Raw genomic sequence first — 21,819 nt, forward strand, 5'->3', positions numbered from 1 at the left:
GAAATCACTTTTTCAAATGGTTTCTGAGATATGAGTCTTTCACATCTTTGGGAGTAGTTTTGCACAGAAATGGTAACGAAAGGTGTTTTCTTATACGAAAACTATGAATCTAGGGAATCACTGAATATCTATGTGTACTAAGTATGAAGCCAATATATAAAGCATTAGGTCTAAATTACATAGGAATGGATGGACAGGCTAAAAGATTTATCTATATATCCCCAGATTCTGGGACTCTCATCAGTTTTGTAGATACATGTAAAAATATAAATGTAGTGTATATTCCCCTGATTCTGTCTCCTGACTTCCTTTATATACCCTGACTCACAGCTGCCTCGCCTTCCTCTTGTAGAGCACTGCATGTTGTTTGATGGTTTACACTAGGGAGGGGTGATCAGACAAGAGCGCCCTTCTCCTGATGTCGTGGGCACTCTCGTACAGCTCCTCTGCCAAACATAACGTTTCTCATTGTGGCCAAAGGGTTCTATTTTGACTCGTCTGTCCAGAGAACATTAGCGAACTTCAGACAGGCAGCAATGTTCTTTTTAGAGAGCAGTGGTTTCCTCCTGGCTATCCTACCATGAACCATTCTTGTTCAGTCTTTTTCGTGCACGGGGTAAGAAGAATAGCACCCTTACACAGCTGTAAAAAACCCGGCTCCCTTGCAAGGAGTTTATATCAAGCTTATGTTTCGTGTGTGATTACGTTATAGGGTTACCAAACTGTCCGATTTTGAACCGGAAATCTGGTTTTAAGGGAATTTGTACAGCGTCCGGTTAGAATCAGTGACCAGACATCAAAAGTCCGGTTCTTGCGAATCTCACTGTTCATTGCCATTTGGGTATTTCCATTCTCGCTGAGCTAGTCCTTTCAACACTCCACTGTGCAAAATGTCTTTTTTGTTTGTTTTGTTTTGTTTTTGCTTTTGGTTCGTTCGACAACTACACTGAAATAAATGTATTCTCTCGTTATATTGCCATTTAATATAACTATAACATATGTGTAGAAGGAATGTTCTACTGCCATTGCCCGTTTTACCATGTATACATAGTCTTTAAAGCGCAACGACATTTGACGTCTGGAGTCATTATACTATTATTTTAGATGCTATTAAAAAAATTTAAAAAAAACAAACATGGCCGTAATATACTGCAGCCAGATATTCTCGAAAATATTTTACTGATAGTATGTGACAGACTAAATGCGTATTTCGTGTTATTAACAGTGTAGCCGAAATAGCTCAGTTGGGAGAGCGTTAGACTGAAGATCTAAAGGTCCCTGGTTCGATCCCGGGTTTCGGCAATCTTTTTTTATAATATTATTTCATAAGATAAAAATAAAAGAAAATTTGGCATTCACACAAATTTGTGTTAATTATGATACTAGAGGTTTACCAAACATTGAAACATGCTGCAAACAGACACTGGTTGATACAGATATTCTGTATCTATACTAAACCCACCCACAAACTACATATGTCCATATGTATTTGAAATAGCACTGTGTGTGTATGTGTGTGTGCATATATAGATATGTAAATTGCCAATTGATAACTATTGTAGCAGCATATTTTTCGACTGCAGAAAAACTAATTATTTAACATGTATTATACATAATGGCAATGATACAATGTCTTATAATAATAATCATAATAATAATAATAATACATCCTTCAAAGTGAAATTGTACCCCAGTAGGTGGCGCTGTGATCCTGTGCTTACCAATTGAGGAAGTCAGCACCTCCGGTCACTTTTTTTTTTTTTAAATGAACAAAAACGCTTATTCACTGCCAAACATGAACTGCTTTAGATGTGTAATGATTGCAGTATAGGATACTGGCCTTCAGGTAAGGGTTTCGTTGTAGGAAGAGAATTATTCATGGTTTTATTAACAATATGAGAGTCAATCAGAGTGCAGTGTGATTAATTTACGAGTCTATCATACCTCGTCAAATTTCACTCGCTAAGCAAACAGGATTTCAAGCACTTTATGTCACATGTAAGCATCATAGTACAGCAGATGTGATTGCTTAGATAAACTGTAAACTTCAGACAAGCGCAATGCAAATTGGCAAAAGTAACAGAAATTCCACAAGTATCATTACATAATTTGTGCCAAATTGACATTTAGCTAATATTGGGTTTTTAAATTCTGTGAGATGCAACAATCTATAATACGCAAAGCAGTTTAATAATAATGTATGTGTAATGCTGCTGCAACCCAAAATGTAAGCCTCTTGGTCCTGCATTTGATAAAAGATCTTATAGGCATTCATTATCGTCTACATATATACAGAGATACATAAAGGCATTGACCTTTAGTGTAACAACCAATTTCATCAAACTGAAAAATGGACTGGCATCAGTCATCGTTGAAATAATATTGGTCATAGCAGCTGTGTGTTTTTGTTTTGTTTTTTTGTCAGCCCCCCTTGGCAGAAATATCAAAGTAATATAAGCCATAGATCTTCCCAGTTACATTTAATGGATTACACTCCTGATTACATGCCTGTTGACAGAGGTAGCATAAAAATGACCCCCCCCCCTGGGGTGGGGGGAGTGGTGGTCTACCACCACCTCCTTCAGAGCTCACTGAATAACCCACTGATGAATGTAAATAAAATCAAAATGCATAATTTATGCCACCAATTTAGATTTCTTAAATTAATGTATGCAAAGGTTTATGCCTTTTCTGGGATAGTGGTGAAGTCTGCTTTGTTACTCCATTGTCCTCAGCCCGTACCGGAAGAGATTTTTTTGTCACACTGAAAGACCTAAAGAAAGAGGTCTTCAATTTTAAGTGATGTCAGTTACCATGGCTCTGGTGACAAACTATCACTGCCTCAAACTTGCTGGCAGCCATTCCCCCCTTCCCAGTATTCTTTTCACAAGCCTGTGCTAGCCCTACCAGAAGCCAGGTTTGCCTCATGTAATATTAGTGACTGTTAGATCTCTGCCTGCAGCCGGGTGTCTCTCATGTAATATTTGTGACTGTTGGATCTCTGCCTGCAGCCGGGTGTCTCTCATGTAATATTTGTGACTGTTGGATCTCTGCCTGCAGCCGGGTTTGTCTCATGTAATATTAGTGACTGTTGGATCTCTGCCTGCAGCCGGGTGTCTCTCATGTAATATTTGTGACTGTTGGATCTCTGCCTGCAGCCGGGTGTGTCTCATGTAATATTAGTGACTGTTGGATCTCTGCCTGCAGCCGGGTGTGTCTCATGTAATATTAGTGACTGTTGGATCTCTGCCTGCAGCCGGGTGTGTCTCATGTAATATTAGTGACTGTTGGATCTCTGCCTGCAGCCGGTGTGTCTCATGTAATATTAGTGACTGTTGGATCTCTGCCTGCAGCCGGGTGTGTCTCATGTAATATTAGTGACTGTTGGATCTCTGCCTGCAGCCGGTGTGTCTCATGTAATATTAGTGACTGTTGGATCTCTGCCTGCAGCCGGGTGTGTCTCATGTAATATTAGTGACTGTTGGATCTCTGCCTGCAGCCGGGTGTGTCTCATGTAATATTAGTGACTGTTGGATCTCTGCCTGCAGCCGGTGTGTCTCATGTAATATTAGTGACTGTTGGATCTCTGCCTGCAGCCGGGTGTGGCTCATGTAATATTAGTGACTGTTGGATCTCTGCCTGCAGCCGGGTGTCTCTCATGTAATATTTGTGACTGTTGGATCTCTGCCTGCAGCCGGGTGTGTCTCATGTAATATTAGTGACTGTTGGATCTCTGCCTGCAGCCGGTGTGTCTCATGTAATATTAGTGACTGTTGGATCTCTGCCTGCAGCCGGTGTGTCTCATGTAATATTAGTGACTGTTGGATCTCTGCCTGCAGCCGGGTGTGTCTCATGTAATATTAGTGACTGTTGGATCTCTGCCTGCAGCCGGGTGTGTCTCACACCAAAAAGAAAGTACGCAGAAAGAGTACATGGAACTGCAAACGCAAGTCAAAAAGGAAGTTAGAAAGGCCAAGAGAGAAATAGAAATGAACATTGCTAAGGGAGCTAAAACCAATTCCAAAATGTTTTTCCAATATTACAACAGCAAGAGAACATTCAAAGAGGAGATTAAATGTTTAAGAGATACAAATGGCAAAATCGTAGAGGAAGAAAAAAAAAATAGCAAATATGTTAAATGATTACTTTTCACAAGTTTTTACAAAGGAAGATACTGACAACATGCCCCACATGTCATCCAGTTCCTATCCAGTTTTAAATAACTTTAGCATAACTGAGGCAGAAGTGTTAAAGGGACTAGGAGCTCTTAAAATAAACAAATCCCCTGGGCCGGATGAGATCCTCCCAGTAGTACTCAAAGAAATGAAAGAAGTAATTTACAAACCGCTAACCAAGATCATGCAGCAGTCTCTTGACACAGGGGTGGTACCGACAGACTGGAAAATTGCAAACGTAATACCGATCCACAAAAAGGGAAACAAAACTGAACCAGGTAACTACAGACCAGTAAGCCTGACTTCTATTATATGCAAACTTATGGAAACTATAATAAGATCCAAAATGGAAAATTACCTATATGGTAACAGGGTACTGGGAGACAGTCAACATGGTTTTAGGAAAGGGAGATCGTGCCTAACTAACTTGCTTGATTTTTTTGAGGATGCAACATCGATAATGGATAATTGCAAAGCATATGACATGGTTTATTTAGATTTCCAGAAAGCTTTTGACAAAGTCCCGCACAAAAGATTAATTCTCAAACTGAACGCAGTTGGGATTCAAGGAAACACATGTACATGGATTAGGGAGTGGTTAACATGTAGAAAACAGAAAGTACTGATTAGAGGAAAAACCTCAGAATGGAGTGTGGTAACCAGCGGTGTACCACAGGGATCAGTATTAGGTCCTCTGCTATTCCTAATCTACATTAATGATTTAGATTCTGGTATAGTAAGCAAACTTGTTAAATTTGCAGACGACACAAAAGTAGGAGGAGTGGCAAACACTGTTGCAGCAGCAAAGGTCATTCAAAATGATCTAGACAAGATTCAGAACTGGGCAGACACATGGCAAATGACATTTAATAGAGAAAAGTGTAAGGTACTGCACGCAGGAAATAAAAATGTACATTATAAATATCATATGGGAGATATTGAAATTGGAGAAGGAATCTATGAAAAAGACCTAGGAGTTTTTGTTGACTCAGAAATGTCTTCATCTAGACAATGTGGGGAAGCTATAAAAAAGGCTAACAAGATACTCGGATACATTGTGAAAAGTGTTGAATTTAAATCAAGGGAAGTAATGTTAAAACTGTACAATGCACTTGTAAGACCTCATCTTGAATATTGTGTGCAGTTCTGGTCACCTCACTATAAAAAAGATATTGCTGCTGTAGAAAGAGTGCAAAGAAGAGCGACCAGAATTATTCCGGGCTTAAAAGGCATGTCATATGCAGACAGGCTAAAAGAATTGAATCTGTTCAGTCTTGAACAAAGAAGACTACGTGGCGACCTAATTCAAGCATTCAAAATTCTAAAAGGTATTGACAGTGTCGACCCAAGGGACTTTTTCAGCCTGAAAAAAGAAACAAGGACCAGGGGTCACAAATGGAGTTTAGAAAAAGGGGCATTCAGAACAGAAAATAGGAGACACTTTTTTACACAGAGAATTGTGAGGGTCTGGAATCAACTCCCCAGTAATGTTGTTGAAGCTGACACCCTGGGATCCTTCAAGAAGCTGCTTGATGAGATTTTGGGATCAATAAGCTACTAACAACCAAACGAGCAAGATGGGCCGAATGGCCTCCTCTCGTTTGTAAACTTTCTTATGTTCTTATGTTCTTATATAATATTAGTGACTACAGGATCTCTGCCTGCAGCCGGGTGTGCCTCATTAATAATGGTCTAGAACTAAAATATATTTACGGAGCAGGATTCAAACCATGAATAAATGGAAGAAATTCAAATACATTTAAACAATTGAGCTAATTGGAAACAAATCTTTCCTTGCCCCTTAAATGTAACTTGGGAATTCCAAATTGTAGTCTTAATATGTTAGAACATACAGCTGAAACATCAGCAAATATAGACTCATTAACAAAAGGATACATTAAATAATCTGGGTACAGAATACTGTACATGTAAAAGAAAAACATGTGTTTTATCAACTGTTTGAACCTGACATATCACCTGGTAGTGTTTACAAAAAACACCTTTGATGTACATTAAGAACAAGGTATTTATAGTCTTCCTACTGTGAAGCTACAGGAAATCACACTCAAGAGCCTCGCCTTGTCGCTGTCATATCACTCAACATAGTTTACAGTTTATGTGTATTAAACCCATGTCCAATAGGCAGTCTGACCTTGATAATTCAAGAATATACAGGATAAGGTAAGTGGAAACAGTGCCATTTCATTTTACTAAAGCAAATTATGAAACATTGGTATCCATTATTTAATTAATCAGAACAGAATTGAAATAATCAGCAAGTTTTTTTTTTTTTTTTTTTTGAAGCATGGGTTAAACATAGCATTGCAATGATCTGTGTCTTGCTGTACTGTTTCTGTACAGATATGTAAAAGGTTATTTCTTGATTTTGTAAAGACTTTGTTTTTGACGTTTATAGTTTTATGTCAATTGCTATGATTATTTTTGTGTAATGTAATAGTTGAATTACTCTGGGCTCAGCATACAATGGAATAGGGTTTTAATTCATAAGGGCCATTAATGTTAAACTTAGTAAACACAGCAGAACACTGCACCCACTTTGCAGTATGTACAGCACAAATGTAATCGACTGTATTTACAACAGTTAACCACAGTAAATTACAATGGCTGCTGTAAATTATGCAGTAAATAGTAATCATAGTAAATTGTATCAATTCTATAACCACCATTTACTTACAGAACAGAACTTCAATATGTTAAAGTAAATAGCATTATACTGTATAGCAATTTTATGCTGTAAATTGTAGTGTTTACTGTAGAATTCAGCAGAACATGGTTGTACTTTAATCAGGGTAAATCATCTTCTACACTGTCAGTGAAACTGCTTTAAATAACTTGATAGGAGACATGTACTAATTTACAATACAAATTGCTTTAGTAGAGTTGGAGGAGCTAACGAAAGTTAAGATCAACTACCACATGACAGCTTTCATCGAGAGGGCACTATCGCTATTAAAACCCAATTCCCATTATTTTCTATCAAAACAAAACAAAGCAAAACCAAAAAAAAACCCACTTTAAACCTACATTTGCCTTGAACTTGTAATGATTCGTCGGGTACCCTTCTGCTCAGAAAACTTATAGTCCCAAAAATATTCATAAACGATCACATACATAATTAGAGAAACAAGCATATAACTTTATTAACAAATAACTTTTGTACTTGTTACAGTTTATCCATACAGAGCCAGACATCTGAATGGAGCAATATTATTTAATTATCTGTGTCTCCATTTGCTGTTGTTGAAAGATGCTGTCTGAGCTAGTCGAGCTGACTCGGCAGTTGCGAGTACAGGACTGGTTGCTTTCGTCGGCCATCTACTGTCTACTAGAGCCCGCTACAGCTGGAAGCTGATTAGCTGAGGATACTGAATCCTTTTCTAATTACAGTTAGTACCATGTCAACAACAACATGTTTATTCACAAACTATGTTTCTCTAATTAAATCAAACATTTTTAGATATGCAAATTTCTTTGTGTTTGCTAACTAATTAACATATGGGTGCTTATTTAATGTACATGCATTACCCACAATTTGAAAGGAACAAGCAGGTGCTACTTTGTTAAAACAGGAAAATATAATTTCCTCTCTCCTCCACCTACAAATAATCCATTTTGGCTGTGAAGACTTTCTACTCCTATGGTTTTCATTTGTTACATTCATCATTAGGAATACTAAAATAAACTTAATACACTCAGTTTCTTTTTGTAGTTTTAAATTCAGTACTATTGCATGTTTAATAGTTATTGATGACTGGCATGTCCAGTGAGCTATGGCACAAATTCTGGGAAAAAGTATTGATGGTGGGGAAGAAGCAGTGTTTCAGGGTTCAAGCACCAGTTGGGCAATTCAATTGAGGGAAAAATAAACAACCTTTACAGTAGTATTCTGGCCCTCTACGGTTAGAGAAATTAACTGAATTTATAAGCTGGAATGTCCTCCGCAGCTCTGTCCTACTCTGAACTTTGGGTAAGGATAACTTTTATCCCCACCAAGTATTCAGAATTGTACTGATGCTGTTCTACTCACTGTACAGAGTTTCCTGCAGCTTGCATTTCTTGTGGTCTCCCAGGTGTTACAGCTCTCTTATATAACTCACCTAATCCATTTGTTGTGGACAGGCACAGACAATTGGCAGAGCTAACAACCATACCTGAAAGTTGATTCTTTCTAATTACCAAGTTAGTCTTGAAGATAGAATTGCTCACAGTGCCTTCATGTCCCCAATATCCCCAAGGCACTGTGGGCAAGCCACAAGTAAAAATAACAACAGACATGTGAAATGTCCCCTTTCAGGTACTTTTGTGGAAATATTTCCAATTTTTGATGCAGCTGGTGTCTTTTTCATTGAAAATATTTGAAAGAAATTGTGAAGCTGTATGAAAACAAAAACAGCTGCCTATGGCAAGCCAAACTATCATTTAGAGAGAACTCAGATTAATTTAAAGATATCTCTAAATCATTTTAAAATATCTAAACTACATTAAGAGATATCTGAAAATGATTTCCAGATTTGTTTAAATGGAGCTTTACGTAAGATATCTAAAATGCATTTTCCGATACCTTTAAATCAGTTTCAGATCCTTTAAAATGTTTTTGAACTTTATTTTAAAAAAATATCAATTTTTAATTTTTTTGTCTAATGTAATGTGTACAGAGAATACACAAATGTTATCTTAGCGCAGTGATTTATACATTTAAAATAAACCAAACACTCTAAATATGTGTGTGTGTGTGTGTGTGTGTGTGTGTGTGTGTGTGTGTGCGTGCGTGCGCGCAATTTACTTGTACTTTTTTTAACCAGATGTCTTATTATTTTGGACAGCCTGTCTCCAGATGTAAACAGACAGTGTATGCCATTCATGGGGTTTCCATGTTGGTCAATTTGCACGTAGAATAGCAATGCGCGTGCACGTTTTATGAGAATTACTCGTGTAAATCAGGTTTGTGGCCTGAAAAAAACGGCCAAAGAGAGGGAAAATCCACACCCAGTTTCGCATGGAAACCCGCATTTCACGTGTAAATGTTAATCAGTGTGTTTATCCTTAACTATAAATACTGCAAGGGAGCAGGTCAGTTACTGTGAATTCCAAGACGGCAGAAAGTAATAGCCGATGGGCGATTTTATGGTTAGCAGTGAAGTAGTTCACCTTAATGGTAATGCGGGCGGCTTTTTTTTTTTTTATTATTGTTTTTTGCTGTGTCTGGTCTGTCATGTTGTATATCTCTTGTGGGCTTACAGTTCTGCATAAAACCACTTACTATGAAATATAGTTGGTGAACTGGATGTCATGAGCCAACTCGATTGCCCAAAACAGCGCAACACCATCCAACAAGTTGTTGATGCCCTCTCAGAACTGACCAAATTCAAAGGAACATATTGATTGTGTTTTATTTGTTTGCATCTTAAATATTTAAACAACAATAAATCCAATACAACTTAAAAGAAAAGAGAGAATCTCTGACAGCACGAGCTTCCTCAGATCGGATCAAATATAATAAGTGGGACTGGGCTTGTTTTTTGAGAGTCGCAGGTTTACATTTTCTTTGTTTTGAAAGGCAGTGTTACTTTTTTTTTCTTGTGAGAGTTGGCAACACTGGTAAACTTCCCTGTCTGTCTCACTGGCAGCCACTGATTCCTGAACACCTCATTTTGTTGACAAGAGTTCAGTCCGTTTCATCAGTATCTGCCACTGTTTCAAGTGCCCACTACCCGTATTTGCCCAAGTGTGGTGTTGAATGCTTCCTCAGTAGCTGTCAACTGTCCGGAGGAGTAGGGTTTCTAAGCCAGGGTCATTTATGCAGCATCACCTGATCCCCTATATGATTTATTCCCTGAATGAAAGGGAAATATATATAATGTCTCTGCTGGTTTTCAGCCACGGTGATGGTCAGTTTCATTTTAAACCTTCGAGTTCATTTTTAATTAATGAGTCGTACGATAAATGAGTTGAAAGAGTATTCGCTACTAACTACATGACACCCCATTAATGACATCTGAAAAACAATTTGGGCAAGAGCAGTAAAACACATTATTAACCAACCAGGCACGAGTTATTTTGCTTTATTACAGCTTAAATTCAATCATGTACCAGCTCTCTGTGCATGTAAACCACATTTCACTAGTAAGCTTCAAAAATAGCCCAAGTACTTTACACATAACTAATTCACATATCAACCCCCGCCTTTCCCATTCATTTACATGACGTCGGGTGAAAAGCCCGGTTTACTTGAGTAAAATAAATTGAGCGACTGGAAACCCAAAAAGCATTTTACATGAGACATTTTTCTCGAGCAAATGCCTCGAGCGAAAAAAAAATACGCATGGAAAGCCTGTGATTGAAGTCTTAAGTAGCGGACACATTCATTTTCATGTTTTTTTAATTACTCTAGCCACATATGAGAAATGGTAAACAAGAAAAGTGTAGTTTGGTGTGATGGGGTACACCCTGCCCCTGTGTTTATTATTATTATTATTATTATTATTATTATTATTATTATTATTATTATTATTATTAAAATCCCCCATCCAGCTAACCTTGTGTATAATGTGTCCAATTCCAAATTAATTACCAACTGGGAAATGGCCACGTATATAAAAGTGAAGGTTGATGAGAGTGCAAAGTATGAACGAGAGAGTGGAGACAAAGTAAGAGAGAGACAAACTTTATAAACAATTGCTATGCGTGCTGGCTTAAGACCAGCACGATGCTTGTTTAAATTATTGTAACTGTTTATTTTGGCCACTGTGCCAGTTTGGTTGGTGTTCAGTATTTTGTTTATGTTCAAATATTTTATTTTCGTTATAATCTTTAAATTGTGCTTCAAGTAGTTTTTTTTAAATTACAACACAGTAAGTTCTGAGGGGCGTTTCAAACCCATGGTTTTGTGGTTATTGTGTTGTTTGTTATAAATTGCCATATCGATTTTCTTTTTCTTTAATCCTAGGTTAAAATCTTCGATGATGAGCAATAACAGTGACGATGAAGCAGAACATTTCACAAAAGAATCCCACCTTCAGAATATTCTATTTGCTTGTTATTACCTTGTGGTTTTTATTGTAGCCTTCCCTGGCAACACCATGGCATTGTGGGTTTTTATCTCCAAAAGTGAAAATAAAACTTTTACTGTCTTTCTGAGGAACCTGGCAATAGCTGACATCTCCTACGTGTTAATACTACCAGTGCGTATCATCTACCACCTGAACAGCAAACACTGGCCATTTGGTGAAACCCTATGTCGTTTAATGGGGTTTCTTTTTTATCTCAACATGTACTGTAGCCTGTACTTCATGACCTGCATAAGCCTGGATCGCTTGCTTGCAATTGTGTTTCCAGTCAAGTCCATTAATGTGCGGAAGCTCAAGAATGCCCACATAATAAGTTGCATCCTATGGGTTGCCCTTACTGTTTCATTGCTCCCCTTGCTTTTTTCACCTCAAACAGTACACATGGATAACACTACAGTGTGCCTCCAGCTTTACCGGGAACAGCCATCCAGACGAGCCCTTGGGTCTCTCAGTGTTGCCTTTATTATTCCTCTCATCACAACAGTGTTTTCTCATTTGCTTATCATGCACAGGCTGTGTAAAAGAGATCAAGTCACAAAGTCAATTAAGGACAAAGCCATAAAGATGATCATACTGGTGATGATAGATTTCTTTGTGTGTTTTGTTCCATATCATGTTAACCGGTTTGTTTATATCCATGCATTTAGTAGCAGCGTGTCCTCTGAAATGAAAAACACACTCTCCCTCAGCAATCGCATCACTTCTGCTCTGACCAGCCTCAATGGGGCTCTGAATCCTATTTTGTACTTCTTTCTTACACAAAAATTCAGAAAAACATTACTAAATCTACTCGGCAGAGATGAATACAGAGATAGCACCACTGGTTACGTTCCCCCATCAAGAGGTTCCAAGTACTAGACATGAATTCTGAAATGCCATAACCAGTTCTCTTATTGACATACCTTGTTGACATGTGCTTTCAGTAAAAAAATTACATTTACTGTTCTCTGTTAGTGTTCACTTAAGACATTAGTACTCTTTTTTGTACATTTTTAATGCATTGTTTTTGATATTCAGATACATCTATTTATAAAGTATAAAACTGAGTATAAGAATGCTGCACACTGATTGGTCAATCAGCATTCCAAGCAGTGACAATATACAGTACAATGTCAGATTAGGAACTACTTAGCAACAACGGCAAATCCCCTGTGCTACTACTTATCACTGTGCCACCCAACATCAAAGAAAACACCTTGCTGTCATGGAAGATACAGAAGACATCGCTTTTGAACTTTGTGCCCATGACAATTAAAGAATGGTTAGAGAAAGAAGTCACATTGATACATAAAAGCAATTTTCCTGAAACTGAAGAAAAGTTAACTTGTCATGCTGAGGTACAAAAATTTAATTAGTATCACTAAGCAAACAAATTGGGCAGTTAAAACCTTTAATGAATGGCTTTCTAAAAAACTATACATTTTGACTTAGATATCTAATATTTTTATTGTACTGTCAGAAATTGTAAAGGCGAGCAATAAGTAGCTACATATGAACGACTCACTCCAAAATTTATCCTGGAGTTTAATGAGTGACACAGAATTCACAACTTCAAACAATGTGTTTGTGAATACAAGTAAAAAACTGAGACAAGAAGGCCGAGTTAATAAAACCATCACTCCAATAACAGAAAGAGACATTCCAATAATTAGATATTCTGATGCCCTAAATCCTGACACAGCTACTGGTCTTCTTAGTTTGGTTCGCCATCCAGTTACATTTCAGACACAAGAAAAGAAGGAGGCAGACAACTAAGGGTGGAGTCCTTTATTATAAAAACAGATGAAAACAGAGCTAATTATGCCATGATGACCTTTAATGAAAGTACAAAAAAAAAAAAAACCTTCACTGGAGAAGTATTTATTAAAACTCCTGGAAAATCCACCTGCCTTTTATCTTCATTCCAACAAAGCTACACAAAGTACCTTAAACTCCTGCACTGTAATGTATACGTTAGAGCCAATGGGTGTGAATTACCTGGCGATAATGACTGTACACACATACTAAAAAAAACAATCCATAAGATAGTGTTTTGCACTATCTCTGCATTATTTGCTGAATATATTTTGAATGCATATATATTCATATACCTATTATGCATCCCATACAAGTTCAACTAATTCCTCAGTAGATGCTAATCCACCTCGGCCTTTTTTTAACTTTATTTCTATAAGCTTGATATGGTTGCAGGCACTTGGCTATGCCTCCAGCACAACTTGTACCCGCTTGTGCTTCTTTGCTTAAATGACATCATGTTAGCATTGTTTTACATGGTGCTTTATATAATTTGTGCATTCTGTTACGTAAAGGACTTTCTATTTTTTGGAATTTGATTGAATATATTCTCTTTATTTAATGCAGGGCAGTACAAGTATCTGGTTGTGTGACTGAGCATTGCAAGATGGCTTTCATAGATGGTTCCTATCAAATCTTCTAAAAAAATTTTTTTTTTTCAGATGAGCATGACTGTAGGATGTTTATCACCAATGGCATATCTATAATTAGCTCACTGTATTAAAAGTGTGCGTGCAAACACAACCAAAATGTATGTGACCTGTATTGTTGCAGTTTATTCTAGTTTATGTTTTGTATGTAGTTTATTCTATCTAATATCATTCTAATCCATTCCAATTCTAGATTTTGTTGAATGCATGAGCGATATCTGAAGGAACCATTCAGATAGCGAACATGCAAGTGGAGACTAACTCTGTGTGATATTTATTATTGTGTCAATGCAGTATATTTATACTTCTACAAAGTATGTTTTCTTGCAATGCCTCCATCACTCCTATACTATATCATCAACATGTATGTTGAATGTTGAACTCTGGGATTACCTTCTTTTTATTCAGATGTCTTATTTTGTAATTGCAATGTTATAAGCCTTTGGCGGACTCTGTCTGGGAGTAATCCTTCTGGCTCCCTGTTACCTGTGCAGGCTGTGGAGGACACAGATAAGAGACCCATTTATTTAGTTTTGCCCACCTGTGCAACTCTTTTTTTGTTATTGAATTTGTATACTGCACAACAGACGCACTGTGTAAAAACATTGTATGTAAGCCTTGCTTGCCACTCCTATAATAAATGCCAGCTTTTGCAGTGAAAGATACCTGCAGCCTGCTTTCTTCTCATTGTGGTACATTAAGTGACTCTTGCTTTATTACACATGGTGGCATAACGGTGCCTAACCCCTTTTCTTTTAGAAGCTTATGGAAAGGAAATATCTTGCTGGCAATGGTGGAGCTGCAGGAGCAGGAATATTAGGCTGAACAACAACAGCAGCAGCACCAACAGCAAATTATTCTGGCAATACTGGAGCTGCTGGTGAAAGAACCCAGGGCCCATCATTACCCAAGGCTGTACTAAAGATGTCAATTATGGCCCCCAATGATGGTCAAGAGGTTTTATTTCCATCGTCAAAAGGACTGTAGTCATCTGTGAATGGCTGTGGTGGGGTGCCCTGTTCCTGTGCGTGTTTTATGTTTATATGCATGTGGGTAGTGGTGAATGAAGTGTGGGTTATGTAGCATGGGTGATTTGAAATGTAAATTTGTATTTAGGCACAGGGATTGCACAATCGCTTCACGTGCAGATTAAAAAGGTATGTTGGTATGTGAGCATGGGGATGTCTGTGTGTGTGTGTGTGTGTGTGTGTGTGTGTGTGTGTGTGTGTGTGTGTGTGTGTGTGAGTGGAATAATGGGTGGCAGGGAGGAAGTTAACACGAGAGAATGTGGCTGGAGCTGTGAATTGAATAAGTGATTAAATGATTAATTAAGGTTCCAGCCACAGGTGTATAACGAGGGTGATCACGGGTGATACAGGGTTGTGTGTTTTGAGGCGAAACGTGAGTAAAGAGAACTGAGAAATGTAATAAATTGCTGTGCGATTTTGTTTGTTTTGTTCCGTGTCTGTTTATTTTGGCCACTGTGCCATTTTGTTTGTACAGATGTTTTGTTTCTTTATTATTAAACCGCACACCAGTGCATTCACTCACCACACTGTATCCTGTCTCTTCCAGAGGTATCCATGAAAACGGCCCAAGGAATGGCCTTATTTTGTGTTAAAAGGCAGTGTCAGTAAGTGTTAAATGTTGTAAAAGTCTGGCAGATTTCTCTAATGCAGTGTGTGTGTGTGTGTTAAAACTACCTGGAGAAAAAGAAAATGTGCTAATAAAATATATTATCCTTTAAAATACAGTAAATTCCCTTCTTGTGACAGTAGACACCATTCAGACCACTCTCTGTCAGCCCCTTTCAATATGGAGGGAATCTGAAGATGTCCTTTTATTAGGACAAGTTTTTGATTAAGATAATTTAGATGACCATAATAGAGGGCTCATCAACCATCAAATCTTCAGTAGGACCTGTTTTTGCCAACTTAAGGAGTTTACACAGGCAAATTTTTAATTTCAGTCCTAAAACAAGCCATTCATTGATGATAGACTGGAGGCCTGCCATCGACAAGTATGCACATTAAATGTAGAGGTAGCCAGGGATGTTGAGTCACACAACCATAAGTCAGAGCAAGACTGCAGCCTGTAAAATGTAGTTTTAGCTGCAGTATGAGTCATGTAACACTCAAGCAAAGATGTTTTTGCTACAGGGCTGGAACAAGCATATTCTCATGCCTCAAATATTGGAGGGCTTGATATATTTCATCCTTTTATAAAATTATTACTATTTAATATATTTTTATTATACTAACACAGACATGAACCACACATTATGACAAGTAATCTACTGTATATGAATAACTAATTTGTAGCACTTATAGTGTCCTTGTGAACATGTGGTTTGCAGTGGCCAGTGAAAGGCTGATGCAGGTGCTCCAGACAACGACAACACACAAAGTTCATGGTTCAAGTTCTTTTTATTTTCCTTTGTTTACTTTCTCCTTGACCATATAAATAATAAATGCTGGCTCTACCCAACAATGGGTATTGCCAGTGTAAAAACCAAGGGGTTGCAGTCCCAAAATAATAATACACAAAACACAGATACACAACACAGATACAGACACGTCTCCAGACCGTGCTTGCTCTAGGTGCAGGTGTGGTGCTGGATCCAGGGGTGTTTGCTGGTGTACAGCTGCAGTGTGGTCCGGGCCTATGGCTGGCTTGAAGCAGCAGCTCCCGGATATGTATAACAACTGCCTGGCAAAAACAATGATACCCGTCATTTAATACAAACAATTCACTCACTGTTTTCTCTGTCCTCGTTTCCTCCCATTAACCACAACAAAGGACCGATTACGGCGTCACGCCCCCCTAAAGTACATTGAGCCCTGTCCCCTCCGATAGCTAGTCAATAACCTCTCCTCCAATTCATGACTGAAACTTCGCTCACTGTACTAGGGCGATGGCTCTTGCTACCGTAATGCTGCCCCCTTCCCTAATGGCCAGCTTCTGACTGCCCACAGAATGAACTGCCCAACCATTCAGTATGAGGCATGCAGCTCCTGTTGTACAATGCTCTCACAAATCAAGAGGGAGATTGTTGATTCGGATTCATTCACTCTTTGTCACAGTACTCAAAAACCAGGAGTACAATATAGTAGGTAAATTCTATAATACGTGGAATTGACACAGATATGAGCCTGTATTAAAACATAAAGATAACAATAACATAAGAGCAGTGGGTGTTTCTTATGTTATCACATCATGTTCTACAGCAAAATCATCCCTTTGCTTACCTTTGATGCCGAAAACTATGGAATGATTAAAAACAAATAAAGAAAACAGAAATACAGTAGGGTTGGGACAGGGTGCCAGTCTATCGTGTGCATACTGTGCCCTCTACAATGCCAAGGATGGGGGTTTTGTTTTATAAAGAAATAAGAAAACAATTGCTGAGGCCCGTGCTGAATAAGTATAGCTTGGTGATTAAAAATTCTCAAACCCTTTTTAATCTTAGATACAGAAGCACTTGTGTTTGTAGTTTTTAAAATCATAGATTAACTAAAAAATGATTATTCCACATCAATCACACCTGTGGAAAGTGAATTACACTGGCCAGAATATGGTGGGAAGCCTAAACCCTAGGTTGATTTGTGAATTCATAGGTCATTTATGTGTGGTGTATTTAAAAGTACATCTTTACCAAGAACAAGCGGTGCAGTAAACCATTCTTCTGATCTGTAAAATGTGGTCTTGAGTGGTTTACATTGAGAACATGCTGAAAATGTGCAAGGTGTAATCTTCACACTCCGTCTTCTGTGTTTAGATGTTTTTCTTGCTTACTAATCATTAGCATTTGTCAAAAAGTAATTGCTGCAAGATGTATGAAGCAAAACGAGCTGTTACCTAAACCAGTGACCCAATTAGAGACCTTGATACCTTCAATCAGGAGAGTTCCCACTTCTTTTTCCTGGCAAGATGGTGCCAGGGTGTACATTGAAATAGACACCTTTCTTGCTAGAATAATTTATTTTTGATTACTAATTCACAAACAGGATTAATTCATCAATTGCAAGACTAGTGCAGAGAGTGACATTTGTTTTAGAGACCAAAAAGGTGAACTGCTTTTAGTTAAAGATTGATGGTAGATGGTGTTTCAGCACAGAAGACAATGTAATTGTGACATTTTTGATGATTAGGTATGTGAATATAAAAAAACAAAACAATAATGGTGTCATCCATTGTATGCAATACATTTCACCAACAGTATGAGGAGACTTTTAGATATATCAGTTATATATTACAACCACCTAATCAGGATACTAATAATCAGGATTGCTGCTTAAATGGGATACAACTCTGGGAGACGGTTCTTCCCAGTGCTATTTATGTTGTTTAATTGGAACATCACTTTGTTTAATTGGGATACAGTCAAATGATGACCAGAGATCGCTTTTTAGAGCAAGACAGGTTCGCATAGCACAGTGCAGTGAGTACATGATTACGCTGTCACTTGCGTAAATTGAGTAAGCCATGTTAAACTCTTGAAGGAGCTGGAGTCTCCTGTGTTTTCTCAGACTGTGGTTGCAAAGAAAGGTGGCGTGTCAACACTGCAGGTGCCTTGTGATAACTGTTGATGTTTCTAATGGTATACAGAAACTCACAACATATACCATATCATGATAAGGTTTTGAGAATCTTGAATCACAAGGAATGTCAATAAAATGGAAGTACAACTTAAAGCAAAGTTAAAGGTGGAATGTAAAGGGATTCAAAATGGATTGTTCTCTTACCCATGAGTCATTCATTTTTTTGGCTTCAAATTTTTGTCTTGTTTTTATCTGTCATCACATCATTAAAACTTTATTTTTGTAAAAGTCCAGCTAGGTTCAGTTGCTAAAAAGAATATTGGCTAGCCTAACTTCAAAATCCCACAAGGGCTTTTTGCATCATCAATTTGAGACTAAAGGTGAGAGAGTGAGACTAAATTGCTTATCAATCTTTACTTATACGCCTGTGCGAGATTGCCTAGTACAGTTGTATTGTGCTGTGCTGCGTGTACTGCTTCTGTTAACAGGATGCATGGAGTCTGGGTGTACTTAGTTACAGCATTTCTCTTTTCACTTGATAAATGCATTTTTAAAAAGGCAATGTATCTATTTGCAGTTATTTGGTTTGGTTTGGTTGATGGAAAAATAAACAAGGATTACATTAGTATTTGGAGTTTCCATCTATACTAGTTGCTTTAAGTCACCCACACATGTAGAGTCAGGTTTTTTTGCTATACCCAATTAAAATGGAAAGACAATTGTTAATCAGTGCAGTGGTGACAGATTTGTAAAATGAGTGGCAAAAAGTTTTCATTGTTCTTGTACATTACCAACAATCTAGACCTAGAAACACAGTTGTGAATCGAAAGGTTTTGCGAAACGTAAGGTCTTTATCCTCTGGAAACCAACAAGTCACATTACATTTTATGGCAGTCATATTTGGTCAAAGGTCAAAGTGAAAGGTACCTTTATATTTAGCCTGAGGAGATAACTTTGAAAATATGAAGTTGACATCTCGAATGGTTCATGAGATATTAGCGGCAAAAATGTACAAGGCAATACTGTACTATTTTAACTTCCGTCACGGAAATGCTTAATAACCTAATTGTCATCACCTATGTAGACACATTACACCTCAACCCTGTGTCTAAATATTGTTCAAATGAAGCAAACATTGCATACATTTTACTCTCTGAATTGCTAACATGATAAAATGTTCATGGATCATCTGTCCAATAGATTTTGCTATACTCGATGACAGCAACTGACTTTTAGATAAACATTCATTTAGCAAGTACATTATTGAGTTTCTGTGATACACTATCCATGTAGTGTCCTGTGCTTTGCCTTCTTAAAGTTTCATTTGATGTCCAGATAATTAGACATGTAATCAATGAATTTTCTTTTCTTCTGGGTAAAGGTCATGTTGTCTATCTAGCCTGGTTCCTTTGAAGGAGACAGTGATGCATGTGACAATGGCTGCCAACTGCTTTTCAGCTTGCCTTCCTGCACATGACAAACTCAGTCAGTTTCACCACCATAAACAGTTTTCACAAATCTGTCCCTGCGGCAGGGTAGAACAGAGCCCTGCACATACACAGGGGGCAGGTCTAAGCCCTGCTTATTAATGTGTTATTTTGAAATGTATTATGAATTTAAAAGAATGGTTTGTGGGTTTATTTAAAAGGAAATATATTGTTTGGGATTGGGTGATGCTGTTATTGCATGATTTGAATGTATTTTGTTTTAAACAAGTGTTTATTATTGTTTGGCAGAGTGGATGGGGTTAAAGCCCATGTGAAATGTGACCATCTCCAGACTGATTAATTTATTGTTAATTCAGAGATGGTCACATGTATAAAAACCTGCAGCTTTTGCTGGTCAGTGGGGTTATAAAGAGTGGAGTTCAAACAAAAGTAAAAATAAAACGAAAGAATAGGATCAGTGAAGGCCACTGTCCAGCCTGACCTAGGTATTGTTTTGTTTAAATATTTAATTTGCTCTGTGAGTATTTTTTTTTGTTTAATTTTATTTTGATTAAAAACGCGCACCAGCACGTTCACCCGCAAGTGCCTGTCTGCTTCTTTGTCTGTCCTGTATCTGTGGTCTGTGTTTCAATAAATTGCAATCTATATTAAACAAGAAAAAAAACATAGTGGGTGTTATATATTGCTGCAGGTGCAGAACTGTTCACATGCACAGCACGCACGAAATAGTTACAATGTAGATCAACACGTGTAAGGCCGCGTGTTAACTGACAGTATAAAAGGGAAGGCAAGTGTGTGCTTTGGGTTCTTGGGGTTCTGTGTTGGTGTGTTCTGTGTATAACTGCCTTAATAAACAACACTTGGTTTTGTACAGTTCTCTTTGTCTGGGCTCATTTATTTCCAGACCCAAAAGACATAACAGTGGGGCAGTGTGAAAAACATCTCCACTGATATAGGGAGTCATGTACTATCATTAAGGATATTTGAGTTTAGTGTACTGTCACAAAGGCAACCCTGCAGTGTTGATATCCCCAATTTTAGTATTTCCACACCATTCTGTCTCTGAACATATTTAGCCAGGCATAGATCCAATAGGGTTTTGGAACAGTCCATGTTCTGACAGAAAGTAATAATGTATTTCAGAGGCCAGATTGAACACAAAATGGTTACCGGTACAAAATTGTAGTTTTTTAACTACACCGGTGATACTGCGGTGATACTTAGCTACTCTAACTTTATTGTAAATCACATTTGAGATCACTATACTGTTCGTATATATGTATATTACCACAATGAGCTAGATGCCCAATGATTTGGTATGATTCAAATACCGTTCTTAAGGGGGCAAACATACTGGTATTTATAGGTTTCTGCTGGCATGGTAATATTTTTTTTAATTTAAATTGATGCCATTGATGTAATTTAATGTATATATTTATACTGATTTTACATTTCATCTGACTCATACATTTATTTCTTATATTAAAATGTCAGTACATACTATTAGTATTTTAAATACATGTTAATGTTCAACTGTTAATGTTCTTTTGTGCTGTTGTAACCCATAAAATACCCTATTAAATTAATCTATGATTATAATTCCTTCATAAATTGAACACTCAACATTACTCTCTGCTAATGGATCATCTATTATCCCTTTAACTGCATGTAAAAATAGAGATGTGCTAAGATTGAAATGTTTTTACTCTGCTTTAAATCAAAATGTATACTGAACTGCTGGTCAGAAAACATCATTTAAATGTAATTTATCATTTTGCAAAAAAGTTTTCCCTCATCTTTCTATTTTAATTAATTATCTGCGTATCACATCTCTCTACCCATCTACTTTAATAAAGTGTAGCTGTAAATGAAACATGAATTTTATCCATTTAAAATCCTTATTTTTCCTGCATGTTTTGAAAGTAACATCACTGTGACTCTAACAGCTACAAAGATGAAGTAAACAAAGAACCTCATTTGATTACGATTGTATGGTTTTAAAGAAGATAAACCACCTTGATTTGTATCTAAAAACATAAATCAAATCTTCTGATAGCCTCACCTGACCCAAAATGTATCTGGTGGATAACCATGACAACCTACACAATTTTCTACACTTACAG

At 37.4% G+C, this 21,819-nt stretch overlaps 1 protein-coding gene and 1 non-coding gene across 2 annotated transcripts; both read left to right on the plus strand.

Annotated features, from left to right (window-relative positions):
- Window positions 1–1,229: 1,229 nt before the first annotated feature.
- On the plus strand, window positions 1,230–1,302 carry trnaf-gaa. The gene has a single exon. It is a non-coding gene; the product is annotated as a tRNA-Phe (tRNA).
- A 4,964-nt stretch (window positions 1,303–6,266) lies between these two features.
- On the plus strand, window positions 6,267–12,121 carry LOC121308969 (uracil nucleotide/cysteinyl leukotriene receptor). The gene is made up of 2 exons (XM_041241734.1): window positions 6,267–6,356; window positions 11,143–12,121. Exons 1-2 carry the CDS (start codon window positions 6,292–6,294, stop codon window positions 12,119–12,121), a joined length of 1,044 nt encoding a protein of 347 aa, XP_041097668.1. The 5' UTR covers window positions 6,267–6,291.
- Window positions 12,122–21,819: the final 9,698 nt, after the last annotated feature.

Source organism: Polyodon spathula, chromosome 3 (assembly GCF_017654505.1).
Source record: "Polyodon spathula isolate WHYD16114869_AA chromosome 3, ASM1765450v1, whole genome shotgun sequence".
Classification (NCBI taxonomy): Eukaryota; Metazoa; Chordata; class Actinopteri; order Acipenseriformes; family Polyodontidae; genus Polyodon; species Polyodon spathula.

What these genes read in the sequence shown, in the direction of transcription:
- LOC121308969 (XM_041241734.1), top strand. Translation starts at nt 6,292, where the DNA reads ATGTGTATTAAACCCATGTCCAATAGGCAGTCTGACCTTGATAATTCA. An exon ending in TCAAGAATATACAGGATAAG is followed by an intron (nt 6,357 to 11,142) that starts GTAAGTGGAAAC and finishes CTTTAATCCTAG; the next exon opens with GTTAAAATCTTCGATGATGA.